Raw genomic sequence first — 14,825 nt, 5'->3', positions numbered from 1 at the left:
TTATTCCTAATTAGGGTCACGGGGGTCTGCTGGAGCCTATCCCAGCACACATAGGGCGAAAGGCAGGGGTACACACCCTGGACAGGTCTGCTACAAACCGTATTCTAAGAAATTGGAATTAGGGCTTCATTTGTTATATCCTTGTTAAGCCAAGTTCAGTTCTTGGTAATACCAGCTCCTTCTCATAATACATTTATTCAACAAGAATGTCAATAATAAAAATAGGTACAGGTAGTGAAAAATATTCTAGTTCTGCACATTGTTCAAGGTCTACTGAACATTCCTTTCATTCATCACAAACAATTTTACAGAAAAATCCAGAAAGAGTATCTACAAACACAATAAGAACAGACCGACTGAAAGACTGTGTTTGATGTTCTGAATGGCTGTTCTCTTTGTCTTCGGGTCCAGCAGTAAGAGTAAAACAGGTTCCAAGATGCGGACAACATCACCAAGAGACAGAGCTCGCACCAGCCAGCTCTGTCCGACTGCACTGACGCTACCATCTTGACTATTTAGACTGTCCAACACCACAAACAGAGACCTAACACAGAAAGAGAAAAATGTAGGGAATTTTTTAAAAACGATTTGACGTAAGGATTTTGGTTTTATTCTGAAGGAACATGTCTGACCTGTCAAAAGAGCGATTCAGAGAAGTGCTGCGATTCATCTGAACCTCTCGCATCAGGTGCCACAAAATAGAGAATCTGTGAAGGGCCTCCAAACGCACAACCTGTGGATAATGTGCATATAAAAACATATAGATACATGTCAAAATTGTAGTCTGATAATATACACAGTATGTGTAAGTGTATATGTATGATACAATATGTAAGCAGCATTAACATATTTAATTACATTTACCTTTAAGACATTTTGGTAGATGCTTTTACCTAAACTGTCTGACAACTGAGCTGACAAGATGAAGAGTTAAGGGTCTTACTCAAGGACAAATTGGCAGTACTGGAATTTAGATTGATAAACTTTCTTTCCATCAAATATCCAGAGCCTTAACCACTGAACAGTCATTGCCACCACTTACTATCTGTAATTTTGCTGTGTCGCTTCCGAATAGCAAAATGGTAAAATAAAAACTGGTAGTTGTTTTAACTCAACTCAGACAAAGCAACGCAAATGTTACATAATCACATTGCTTTGTGTATCTACAGAATATCTATAAGCCATTCCATATATTTACAGTTTATCTGTTAGCTGTGATACATACTCAGTTTTACAATGGTCAAAAATAAACCCTTAACAGCAAATAAGACATTTATCTCTGCCAGCCACCGTCAGCATTACTGTACCTTGTCTCTGCTCAGCAAGGCCATGCAGATTATATCCTCACAGATGGCTGTGGATGGCGCCAGACAGTGCAATCGATAGAAGAGCTCCACACAGGAAATATGTTGCTCTTTGCGTTCTGTGTCCAGCTGAGCCCACAGCACCTGAGCTGCCCGCTGAGAGGCAGAGAAAGAGAGAGACACACAGAGAGAGAGAGAGAGAGAGAGAGAGAGAGAGAGAGAGAGAGAAAAAGAGAGAAATTTAACAGAATTTAAGCCACAATAGTTAAATTCTCCAGAGCCAGAGAAGTTGCATGGGAGAAGTGGTATTCATCTTTATTTAGTAGGAACACAGAATGCTGCACAATATAGACAATAATGTAATATGTGATAAAGCTGCCGGTTCTCGCACATTTGAATGGATGATATAACCTGAATATAAATGTTTCATACATATATACATATATATACATATATACATATATATATATATACACACATACATACACTATATTGCCAAAAGTATTCGCTCACCCATCCAAATAATCAGAATCAGGTGTTCCAATCACTTCCATGGCCACAGGTGTATAAAATCAAGCACCTAGGCATGCAGACTGTTTTTACAAACATTTGTGAAAGAATGGGTCGCTCTCAGGAGCTAAGTGAATTCCAGCGTGGAACTGTGATAGGATGCCACCTGTGCAACAAATCCAGTCGTGAAATTTCCTCGCTCCTAAATATTCCACAGTCAACTGTCAGCTGTATTATAAGAACGTGGAAGTGTTTGGGAACGACAGCAACTCAGCCACGAAGTGGTAGGCCACGTAAACTGACGGAGCGGGGTCAGCGGATACTGAGGCGCATAGTGCGAAGAGGTCACCAACTTTCTACAGAGTCAATTGCTACAGACCTCCAAACTTCATGTGGCCTTCAGATTAGCTCAAGAACAGTGCGCAGAGAGCTTCATGGAATGGGTTTCCATGGCCGAGCAGCTGCATCCAAGCCATACATCAAGTGCAATGCAAAGCGTCGGATGCAGTGGTGTAAAGCACGCCGCCACTGGACTCTAGAGCAGTGGAGACGCGTTCTCTGGAGTGACCAATCGCGCTTCTCCATCTGGCAATCTGATGGACGAGTCTGGGTTTGGCGGTTGCCAGGAGAACGGTACTTGTCTGACTGCATTGTGCCAAGTGTAAAGTTTGGTGGAGGGGGGATTATGGTGTGGGGTTGTTTTTCAGGAGCTGGGCTTGGCCCCTTAGTTCCAGTGAAAGGAAATCTGAATGCTTCAGCATACCAAGACATTTTGGACAATTCCATGCTCCCAACTTTGTGGGAACAGTTTGGAGCTGGCCCCTTCCTCTTCCAGCATGACTGTGCACCAGTGCACAAAGCAAGGTCCATAAAGACATGGATGACAGAGTCTGGTGTGGATGAACTTGACTGGCCTGCACAGAGTCCTGACCTCAACCCGACAGAACACCTTTGGGATGAATTAGAGCGGAGACTGAGAGCCAGGCCTTCTCGTCCAACATCAGTGTGTGACCTCACAAATGCACTTCTGGAAGAATGGTCAAAAATTCCCATAAACACACTCTACCTAAACCTTGTGGACAGCCTTCCCAGAAGAGTTGAAGCTGTTATAACTGCAAAGGGTGGACCGACGTCATATCGAACCCTATGGATTAGGAATGGGATGTCGCTTAAGTTCATATGCGAGTCAAGGCAGGTGAGCGAATACTTTTGGCAATATAGTGTATGTGTGTGTGTTTTATAAATTCAAATCTGAAAAGATATTAAAATGGAAAGGTCAAGACTTTTGTTTTTGCTGTATACTGAAGTATTTTTGGATTCAAAAAATAGTCAACAGTTCAGTATTTCAGCTTTTATTTCCTGATCAAAAATTGGAACATGCGACTGACAAGTGTTTCTTGTTGCCCATGTGTACCCTATTGCTTGTTTAAACAATTAATTGCATTGAATGTCTACCTTTTGGTTTTAGCCCTGGGTTTAAACTGTGAAGACAGCATTTGTGATTAAAACGGATAAACCAAAATGAAGAGAACTGTTTATGGGAGAAAAGCAAGCCATTTGAAGCTGAGAAAAGAGGGAAAATTGATCAGAGACATTCCATATTAGTCATAGGCAATACAACAATTCGGAAGCCATTAAACATGCTGGCCAAGTGAAACAAAAAAAAAAGTTGACCATGGAAACACTTTGAGAGCTGTGGAGCTCTCTGTGAAGCAACAATTTTCACCATGCTGAGGTGAAGGTATCACAGTCCACTGTTTGAACACTTCAGATCAGAAGGCCAGACAGGAATTAACATACAAAGATGAGCCACAGAAGTTTGGGGATCAAAATGAACTTCTATCAAATTGATAAAAAAGTGTGGAGAATGAATGGATTATGATCCAAAACATGCAAGCTTATCTGTAAACAATGGAGAAGGTAGTGTCATGGCTGCTTCTGGAACAGACTCACAAATCTTCATTAATGATGTAACTCTTGATGGTAGCAGCAGAAAGATTTCACATGTCTACAACAACATTCAGTCTGCCGATTTAGAGAGAAATTCATCGAATCTAATTGGCAGGGACTTCATCATGCAGCAAGACAACGACCCAAATCATACTGCCAACTTAACAAAGGACTTCATCAGAAGAAAAACTGGTAGATTGGTCAGGTCAAAATTCAGAGCTTAACCCAACTGAGCAGCATTTTACATCCTGAAGAGGAGACTAAAGGGTTGAAACAAACACTTAAAATATCTGTTAAAACCTGTAAAAGAATCACAACTTTGTCAAAGAGTCACTGGATTGATTCAGTTACTAAAAGAAAGAGATATATAACTAAATATTAAGTGTTACTTAATTCATGTACTTTAAGACTATCTGTTCCTATACACTTGCTTGCCTATCCTATACATTTACACACCATGCCATGTTCTAAGTTGTTCACCAATCTGGATCAGGAAACAAAAGCTGAAATTCTGATCGATTGTCTCAAATTAATAATTTGATCACAAACCAAATGTATTTGGTGTATAGCAAAAAGAAAAACAAACAAACAAAAAAACCCCAAAAGCATCTAGGTGGGATTATTGTGTTTTCTTTTTGGAACTGCTTTATGGGTTTATAAATCTAAATTTACTGGAAGCCTGGTGAAAGTAAAAAACAAACTTGCTATAACAAACATATTTACATTTAACTTACATGAATTACTCCATTGTTCATTTTGTCACTTACCTGGTAAAAGTCTGTGCGTAACTCCATGGTTTTAAGCACTGCTGGGTAAATGGGAGGCAGCGTGACCATCTGTAGCTGTCCACTGAGAGGGCTGGCCTCTGATCTTTTATAGCGTTGATTCTTGTCCTGGATGACTAGCGCTAAAGACTGAGAGTGGTTTATCAGCTCCAGAATAGAAGAAATGGCCACATGCTGAACCTATATGCACACAAGGGGGGAAAATGTCAGAATGCTGTCCAAACCTAGTAATGTTATTGCACTATGTACACACTTGTGATCTACATTCCACAAATCCATAAATAAATGTAGGGGAAAAAAAATTCTCATTTCTTCTGTCTTTATATAGTTGTACCTGGTAGTCTTTAGAAATACAACACAGAGTCATTAAGGACCTCAGCCACTCAGGGAGGCTGCCCTCTTCAGTGCCTTCATTAAAAAAAGGAGAGAGAGATTAACATCAGTCTTATTAGGATCCCGATTCATAACTTTAGTGTGCTGTAAGTGTTTCTAAAAGTACCTGTGGTGTTCTCAAACATTTTGCTGTGGAGCTCCTGGCTCTCTTTTTCTGTGTAGTAGACAGGGAATGTTGTGCTCTCCAGCAGGAGATGGCAGGCAGCAGTAAATGCGTGTCGACAGGATTCAGTGACCTCTCCTTTCCCCCTTGGCTGGAATCCCTCTGTCCACTGAAGGAGTGCATGTCCAGAGCTTTTCCCCTTATCATCATTAAACGCCTCCTGAGATTGCTCTCGCAGTTTACCAGGGATGAAGAGCTCAGCCAGTCTGTCTTTGATCAGGCCCAGATCTCGGCTGCCTTCACGCCCAATTGAAGAGCGTGTCCTGCCACGCTGGGAGACACACTGCGAGACGTCCTCCTGTGCCTTCTGCTTTTCTGGATCTACAACCACCAACAAGTGCCTGAGAAACAGTGAGTAGATTTGTTTAGATTATGTTATATAACATTACCATCTGCAACATTTCAAGGTTCTTTTCTTACAGATGCAACGTCTGTGCAATTCTACAAACCATGAGTTTAACAAGGAATATTTGTTTTTTTACCACAAGGCTGTTGAATTCTTGTTTTTGACTCATCAGTAGGTGTTATTCCTAACAGCACAACACTTTTGTGCTTTTGTTAATGTGCTCATTTTTAATATATGTTTACATTAACAACATATGCAGAGGCTTGTATAGAAAATGAGAAACATAGCTGTAATTGTTGCTGTGGTCTACTGCAAGGAGATTATTTAGCATTATTGAATGGCATATTCAAGGTCCTTGATTTGTAACATTCAATGTATATGATAGGGTGTATTTATGCACCTTGTAATAACTGATGCCAGTATGTCCTGTATGCACTTGGACATGTTTTCCATGCCCCCTCCTTTCCTCCACACATCCTCTGCCTTGTTGCAATCCCCTGAAGCAGAGCTGGATGAGTTGCGGCCAGGAGGAAGTTGCTGTTCAGAAGTTGATGCGCTGAGGCCCAGTCCACTGTCCTCAGAGCTCAGAGATGGGAATGTGGTCGTTTCAGCTCCCACTTCTTGTGCATCCTGTCCATTGACGGTTACTTCATCTTCTTGGATTTTATAGTCACTGGTTTGGTTTTCAGTCTCATTCTCCTTCTTGATGTCTGCCACTGCAGCCTGCGTTGGCAAAAAAAGAACGTGCACATGGTAAGAAAGCATTCTAGCAGTAAAATAACAGAAAAGATCCAGCAGAATGTCTACAGATATGAGAGATGAGAGATTTATAACAAAAATATAAAAAACAATCACACCTTCTTTACATCTTGTGTCTGTAACTCCACATCCATATCCATATAGCTCACAGGCATCTGGATCTTACTCAGAACTTTAAAACATGCTCTAAGGGTGTGTGTCAGCTCTGCTAGGTTGAGAGATGTCATGTGAGCACACAAAGACTGCAGCATGCTACCCAGCATCTGGGGCAGGTACTGTGTTTGGATCTCAGCATAAAGCTCCTTTGGAACAATAAATAAGAAAAATAAATAGAAAGAGCTAAACAAACTCTGTGCAGTTATCATGTGGATACATTATGGTGCATGAAGGTGGCAGAGTGGGATAATATGTGTAGAGCAATATAAATGGAAAAAAAAAAACCCCACAAACTATCAAACCCAAAAGTGACAAATACCAAAGGGATAACATCAAGGAGGAAGATGATGAGGGTCGAGAGCTCAGTCACTGATGGAGGAGGACTCCACTCTTTAGCTGAAGACACACCTGCATGGTCACTTAACCCGCTGAAATACAGGTTTACATCAAAATTATCAGCTAATCTTATGTAGTATCAAACTTGTAGCATTTGTGTGTGTATGTTTACCTGAGACAGGTGTGGAAGCGCTTGGTCATGTAGTCCCAAAGGTATTCACTGCTCATGGCTCCGACAAACATGTTGACTGTCTTTATGATCTCAGAAACATTTTTGTTCTCTTTGATTTTACTGCATTATCAAAAAGACAGACAAAAATATTCCATTCCTGCAATCTCAGAAATAAAGGTACAAAGCCTTTTTTGTACTTTTTCTTGTTGCTCATGTGGTACCATTAAGGGTATGTGCATGTACCTATGTATTGTTCACCTGGATACATGAATATTGCATGTATTTTCTCAGGTAAAAGACTAAGGGTACAGAAGATATACTCTTATGCTCTTAAGCTACAATTGTGGTAACTTGTATGTGATTAATTTTACTATAATTTAGCTAATCTCTGTCTCAGTCATTCACATATTCACTTCTGTCATCATCATCATTCTGACCTTGTGAGCTGGCTGCCAGAGTGACTGGAGTTAAGCGACTCCTCTCCCAGCAACTCTCTACAGTAACAATAAAAGGCCCTTATCACCTCCAACAACACATCAGACACGACCAGTGGCCCTGAGAAAGAGAGAAAGAGAAAGAGAGAGAGAGAGTATGTAACAACACCAGCTGAACTTCCATCCCAACCTGCCAGAGGAAGGCCTCACAGGCCTCACACTGAGAAGGCCACTCAGGTCAAAGTTTACTTCCGGTTTTTAGCCATTTTAGCCATGCTCATGCTATGCTAGGTGTGAAGTATTGTCAGTTCTCTGCCTTACCAAGTCATTACATTGTTTCCCATGTTTACTTTGTGTTTGACCTAGTTTTCTGTTCTCTGACCTCTGCCTGCTCTCCCTTTCTGCCCTTTCCTCTCGATTTGCATTTGTTTGCTTGTGTTTTTAATTCAGCCTGCTCCTTACAGAGAGAACAAAAGAATGTAAGAAAAGTGAATGTAATAAATGTATGGCAGCCTAAGAGTTTATGACCCTTTTAAACATATCGTATTGTGCAAAATTTTAGCACTGTATAATTTAAGCAGAAATTTTGTTATGGATGTTAATTTTATGACTTCTGCATTATTGAGTGAGTACAAAAAAACATTTTATATTTTCAAACATTATTTTTCCAACAAAACAGTTGTGACAGGTAGAATCCCCAAAAGAACTGTGACAGATTTTCTAGGATACTCAGGAAAATTCATCAGGTAATTTCCTTATATACAGTAATAATAATAATAATAATAATAATAATAATAATAATAATAATAATAATAAAATACGGACTTTGTTTATTTTATTACTGTGTAATGATTTTTGTACTGTTTACTTTACTACTAAAAAATGTAATGTTTTCAGACAACATTTTATGTTTTATATTTTATGTATTTTATGTTTGTCTGCTCACATGAATGAAAAAACAACAAAAGATGTTTTTAAATATTCACAGTATCTGAACATTCCGTTCTGTTTTCACTGTACGTCATTGCCAACTTGACAGCTGCCGGTATAGTGGTGTTATATGACAACTGTCCTAATCATGAATTACAGCCTGACCTTGATTTGAAAGAAGAAAGCAAACGATATGGTAAAATGTAACCTACAAATCAACCATTACAGAAGCATGAAATTCCAAGAAGCTGATGATGTTTTTCAATTAAACTAAATTCAATTTTACTTTTAATTAGCACTTTAAACAACAGATATTGTCACAAAGCAGCTTTACAGAATTCTGAATGGAGATGTAAATCATGAGCAAACTAGCAGCAACTGTGAAAAGGGGAAAAAAAGAAAACAGTGAGGAAAAATCTCTGAGATGAAAAAAATCTCTGAGATAACCTTTGAGAGAACCTAGGCTTAAAAGTGAGCTCATCCTCTTCTGGTGGACACTTTATAGCTGCAAAATAAGTGCTCTTCTACAACTGTATACTTTAAAATCTAACAATATGAATAGTGTTAAAAATATGATCAGTAAGAATAACACAGTCTTTATGATCACAGCAGCAGTTCTTAGATATCTACAGTAATAAATAAATAAATTGTACACAGCAACTCAAACTATAGTCAGTAATTACAGGTTTTCAAACTACACCTAACCCTCAGTGCAGGTTGAAAAAGCTTGTGAGGCTGAAGAGTTTTAAACATGCTGATATGTGTGTGTGTGTGTGTGTAGGTAGGTCCTTACCAATTTCTGATTTGTCCAGTAAACTGATCATGATGCGGAATGGTCTGAGATAGTTAATTACATTATCTGGGTCTTTCTCTATGTCTTTCTGCTGCAGAATATTCACAAAGGCCTGTTCGGAGAGAAGATTACACAATGCACACACATTACACATCAATAAAAACGTGCCTCATGGATTTCCATAACATATGGTAAACTCGGTAAGTGAATCGATTTTTACAACAGAATTCAGAAGAGTCTAGTATTTTGTGGTCCAGTTATTAACTGCGGGAGAGACCGATCAAGAGTACCTGCACCAGTAGCTCTCTGGAATGTGTGTTAAAGTAGTATGCAGTATGTTCTTCAATTGTAGTGTATAGGGTTGTATCTGGAGCCACCATGCCCCCTTTAATATCTAAGCCTGAGAACAAACACATGCATAAAGTTTAATGCAATATTAAGGTATATGTACATTTCTTAAATCATGTAATATGTAGACAGCATTAATACAAAGATTTATTACCTAGAAGCCATGCGTAGAGGCGCCGGTTGAGTGACATGTCTCTCCTGAGCAGAGTGAGAGATGCAGCAGACACCAATGTGATCATCTCTTCACGTTTAAGAGGGACAGAACACGACTCTGGGTCCTACAGAAACAGCAAGAAAAAGGAAGACACAACAACACGGACATTTACAAACACTATGCACTTAACAAGGAGCAATGCGAAAAGAGGGACAAAGAGAGATAGAGGAAAGAAAGACAAACTGACCAGACATGCTGCAAAGGGAAAGAAGTAGAGAAGAATCTCTAGCATGTTCCGCTGGACCAGTACATTAGTGTCCTGTAGAGAGAAACGGATTGCCTTCACCTGAAAAAGAGAGAGAGAGAGAGAGAGCACAAATCGACACTTTGTTTATTCTTATGAAAAAAAAATTATCATGATGGTTTTGGATATAACAATTTAAAGAAAAGACTTTACAAACACAAAAATGTGTACTACTGTTATTTCTGAACACAGCTATTTCTGAACACTCACAGCTAGTCTGTGGTCATTGCCTAGCATGTATTTTTGCTCACGGCTGGTGGCCATGCGGTCAAAGTGAGTGACGATGAAGAGTGAAGCAGGGAGCCGCACCAATGGACACACAAGGGCTGAGCCCCACAGTGCACCATAAAACACTGACTGTCCCACTAACAGGGACAACTTCACCAGCAGTGTGTCTGTCCTGAGACAGAAAGAGAGAGAGAGAGAGAGAGAGAGAGAGAGAGAGAGTCATACAATATCCAGGATTGAAGGTAATATTTAGTTGTCAGTTGTATTTATTAGCTTTTTTGAATAGAAAAAGTATTTCATCTTGGTTAGATTTAAGCCTCTCATATTACTTAACTTACAAACAGGTTCCCTGGCACCCAACCTTCCAACTGTGATGGATTTAAGAAGTAGCTCTGAAAAACTAGTGGCATCACTTTTTTAATTCATTTTCTTTATGACTGGCTTTTCATTTGAAAAATCTGCTGGTAATTTAGAGAAATGTGTATCTTTATGCATCCCCCCCCAATCACTGGGAGGCTACTACATTTTAGCCTCCCAGTGATTCACAATGACTGTAGACCTACAATCATCATTTGATCTATTACACATACCTATCGTAGACCTCCAAGCCTTCTTCCAGGCCAGGCAGCAGGCCTATGATGAAGGCCTGCAGGCTTGGCAGCAAAGCTTTCTGCAGGGGCAGAAAGTAGCGTTCATATAGAGTCAAGACAGCAGTTTTCACTGACATTGCTGCATGGCTGAGCAGGGGAAACAGTCCTGAGCTGCAAAACACAGAGTTTTTTTTCTTAAGATGGTACAGCACACACAGAGATCTGATCAATACATCCATCCAACCAAAAGCAATAATGCAAAATACATTTCTTTTTCAACCCCCAAAAAAGACCAAAGTGTTTTCAGAAAGTACATATACTGTATATCATGATAAGATGGCTGAAACAGCCTTTTTCACATTTTCACTAATGGTTAAAAAGATGCCAAGACTATGTTGCTTGTTTAAAGAATTCTAACAAAGTTTACTATTTAAGTTGGTCGCTGGTAATTGTATTCCAAACTATCCCTAAACAAAGAAATTTCCCCAGCTCCTCTGCTAAACTATTCACATTGTTAGAAGAGTAAACAATCTTTTACTCCTTTTGTAATTATTTGCACCCACCTATAGATAAACAGATCTTTAGCCAGCCATTTTGTGCCAATGATTTTAAAGATGACCTCATAGGTCTCCAGTGCTTTGAGGTGGACGCCGCTGGGCAGAGCCGGGTGCAGGCACTGAGCCAATCTCTTTCCGATAATCAGCCGCCTCGGCAACAGAGAGTACTTCAGATTACTCTGGAGAGCCTAAGATAAAGGGAGGGATGCACAGCGTAAGTCAAACAAAGAAGAAATCAAAATAATGGATTTAAATTTTTTACCTTTCATGACTAAAACTTACTTCAACCAACCACTGTAGCATGCAACCAACACTAGCTACTACAATGACAAGACAACTATATGAAGAACTATTTAAACTCATTCAATTTTCTAGGTCTTTTTTGTGTTTCTTTACTGGGTAAACTGGGTAAATCAATCCAAAAGTATGTTATAAGAAAGAATGAGAGGCAGAAACGAAGAGAAAAAAATTCAGGAAGTGGAAGACCCAGCTGTAGGTTTCTGCTTATGTTCACTGCATTTGTGTGGAGCCATTTAAGTGAGAAATTGTATGTTCTTTCATTACAAGTGCATTATTAAAGAAGTGTGAAGGTGGCATATAGTTTGTGGACTTCACTTCACTTCTCTGTATTAGCTGACTGTAAGCTAAGCAAACTTCCTTCTGCAAAAGGACTGTAAACTAACACCACAGAAGATCAGTTAGTAAAACAATCTCACATTGTTCCTGTAGGGAACTGAAATAGCACTCAAATGAACAGTCTCATGTTCTCTCTCACAATTTCACTGAACTTGGTCATTACTTAAACTTCAATACTTCACCAAGGAAGTCAGGGAATTCCCATTTCTCAGCAGGAAATTTGAGCAAATTTATAACTGGTTATATCAATTTCCATTTACTATGAAATAAGTGAAAGACAATGGGTTTGCCTTGCTCTCTAGGTCATGACACCTACGTATTGGGACACTAAAGACTCCATTTCTGAGGACATAACTAGGTACACTGTGATGTAAAATCACCACCACTGGCAATTGTAAACATATCTTTTCATAGATTTTTCTGACATTATTTTTATGAATGTTGTTTAATGTATATTATAAAAAAATGTTGATTTATTTGTTGTTACATATTTATAGCTATTGGATTTATCGAAATCATTAAACACTTAAAGGTTGTTAAACTCAAACAAATGGTATACAGAAAAAAAACATAACCCAACATAAGTAATCATTTTTGAGCTACAACAATGACAAGCATTTGTCTGACATTTCTTTTAAACTGAGAGGATTAACATAGTGAGCATGACTGCTCAATGGTTTCAGTGGTGCATTGTGGGATTTTTTTAAGGGAATGTTCCAGCAATGTTTTTTGCGATTGAGAAAGAGAGATGTCCCTTTAAATGACTGACTCCCTGATCAGTGCCCTGACTACTGAACTAGGAACTAGGAACTTGTTCTACTGTATACTGACAAGATTTCAATCACATGCAGTTTGTGATTGCATTTTGTCACCCAAATGAGGATGGGTTCCCTTTTGAGTCTGGTTGCTCTCAAGGTTTCTTCTTCATACCATCTCCAAACCTCCCAAAAGGGAGTTTTTCCTTGCCACAGTCGCCTCAGTCACCTCAGGCTTGCTCACTTGGGATAACATCTAGGACTGTTTGTCTGTTTGTCTGTTTATATGTTTGTTGTTTTCTTATGTTGTTTCTCATGTAAAGCTGCTTTGAGACAATGCACTTTGTTAAAAGCGCTATACAAATAAAATTGAATTGAATTGAATGCATTTATAGTTACATTACAAGCCAAATTAATCTTGTTCTGTATATAAACAAAAATCTGCTCATTAAATCAACTTACAAAACTTCCAGTCTTATTCTTTGTTTTCAATTGTTTTTACAAATAAAAATGTTGCCACAAGATTAATCAATCTGTTTTTAATCTTGTTAATGTATTTTAGCCAGTCAACATCAATATTCACAGAGTTACTGTATTGCATATTGGGGACTTTTGGCTGCTAAATATGGCTTGGAGAGACAGATGTATTTACATGTGTACTGAATGGTTTGAAAAAACACATTTAATCTGCAGAACATGTGTCTTGGGTGCATTTATACATTCAATAGTGAAATGCATGTGGGGAATCATATCAAGATATCATACTTGCATGAAACAAAAAGTGTAAACAGGATTCCATGCTACATTTAAGACTAAAGAGAAGATACAAGAAAAAAACTGCTAACAATAATACTTCAATAATGGCAACATTTGCAATTCATGTTCACCAAATCATAACTTTCCATTACATACAGGACATATACATGTATACAAACAGAATTAATTGCATTTTATATAAGACGTGATAGTCTTTTATGGATGCTGAAATCGTTGCCCAGGCCTGCACAGTTGCTTGTTTGGCATTAGTCATTCAAACGCTGGTGCATTCCAGCAAAGTAAATGAATTGGTAACCTGATTCCTTACTCACAGGCATGGACTACAAGCAACATTAGGCACTTCACTCCTACCTTTGACCTTCAACCAACCTTATTGAGTTTTCCAAGACAAGAGATGAGGTCAGCCCACTCGCTGGAAGACTCAAAATTGCGCAACGCCTTCTCAATGACGGCTGCATAATTTCTGTAACGGTAGTCATTCTGAAGTTCTGCCTCTTCAGGATCCATCATTCCTCAGTGCTGTCCCAGCATGCTCAGTGTCAGACTAGGAAGAGGGGTATTTGTTAAACCAGAATTTATTAAAAGGAATGACATTAGACTAAACTAAATTCAACTAAATTCTAACTAAATTCAAGTCTGCAAGTAAAGGCACTTTCAAAAGATGCAGTAAATACACTGAATGAACAAGTGACAGAAAGAGACAAGTATTAAGGTTCAAACATTAAGAATTTGTGCAAAAATATATTATGTAGCAAATGTGTAAGCACTTAAATTGTAAATGGAACAAGAAAATGAGTTTTGCATCTTCAATACACAAGATACCATTTCAGTGATTTTCATATCTTGTGACCAGTAATTGCCTTTGCTCAGGTACCCTCAGGTCAGTGTTGCTATAAGACACATAAGCTATAAGACACATATGTTATAAGTGTTGCAGAACCTCATGTTCATTTTGGTGTGCTCACAGTCATTTTTTCAAACTCCGTGGACTAACATGACTCTAATGGCTTGGCTAGGCTCAATTATCATGTTTGGTGGTTGGTGTCAATGATGATAGTCTGATGGTTTATCTATCTATTAGGAACACAGCCGAATGTGAGCTGAAAGGGTTTTCTTTTTTTATGAATTTATTTACTTTTGTCTTTCATTTTCTTTTTTATTTTATTCATCTTATACAAAATGTATCTATAAGTTTTGTAATTCCTTACTAATGTATTGGGAACTGTAAAAAAAAATTATGTAATATAAAAGTGGCAACCTGTCATGGGTTGCAAGATAAGGGTGAAATACAATCCTTGGATTATACTGTTACCTTTTGCAATTTGAACCAACCCATAAAAAAAACAAAAAAAAAAAGGAAAATAATCTTAACTGATAAACCGTATTACCATAAGAACAGAAAAGTAAATAAAGAAAGTAAATATTTCCGCAAAAAAGTGGTAAGT

At 38.5% G+C, this 14,825-nt stretch overlaps 1 protein-coding gene across 2 annotated transcripts in view; it reads right to left on the bottom strand.

The window, feature by feature from the left end:
- dop1b (DOP1 leucine zipper like protein B) overlaps positions 1-14,825 on the bottom strand; it is a 29,098-nt gene that overhangs the window by 9,449 nt on the left and 4,824 nt on the right. For both annotated transcript variants that reach the window (XM_058392213.1, XM_058392214.1), the window contains exons 2-20: positions 13,750-13,924; positions 11,219-11,400; positions 10,656-10,826; positions 10,048-10,237; positions 9,781-9,879; positions 9,534-9,657; positions 9,322-9,431; positions 9,032-9,143; positions 7,312-7,429; positions 6,875-6,994; positions 6,686-6,794; positions 6,309-6,512; positions 5,852-6,174; positions 5,049-5,446; positions 4,884-4,957; positions 4,532-4,729; positions 1,308-1,460; positions 633-733; positions 354-544 (exon numbers count right to left, since the gene is read on the bottom strand). In XM_058392213.1, the coding sequence (XP_058248196.1) occupies positions 354-544; positions 633-733; positions 1,308-1,460; positions 4,532-4,729; positions 4,884-4,957; positions 5,049-5,446; positions 5,852-6,174; positions 6,309-6,512; positions 6,686-6,794; positions 6,875-6,994; positions 7,312-7,429; positions 9,032-9,143; positions 9,322-9,431; positions 9,534-9,657; positions 9,781-9,879; positions 10,048-10,237; positions 10,656-10,826; positions 11,219-11,400; positions 13,750-13,890 (3,118 nt within the window). In that variant the 5' untranslated portion in view covers positions 13,891-13,924. The remainder of the gene's footprint in view (positions 1-353; positions 545-632; positions 734-1,307; positions 1,461-4,531; positions 4,730-4,883; positions 4,958-5,048; positions 5,447-5,851; positions 6,175-6,308; positions 6,513-6,685; positions 6,795-6,874; positions 6,995-7,311; positions 7,430-9,031; positions 9,144-9,321; positions 9,432-9,533; positions 9,658-9,780; positions 9,880-10,047; positions 10,238-10,655; positions 10,827-11,218; positions 11,401-13,749; positions 13,925-14,825) is intronic.

Source organism: Hemibagrus wyckioides, linkage group LG06 (genome assembly GCF_019097595.1).
Source record: "Hemibagrus wyckioides isolate EC202008001 linkage group LG06, SWU_Hwy_1.0, whole genome shotgun sequence".
NCBI classification, from domain to species: Eukaryota; Metazoa; Chordata; class Actinopteri; order Siluriformes; family Bagridae; genus Hemibagrus; species Hemibagrus wyckioides.
This window is presented reverse-complemented; position numbering and strand designations above follow the sequence as displayed.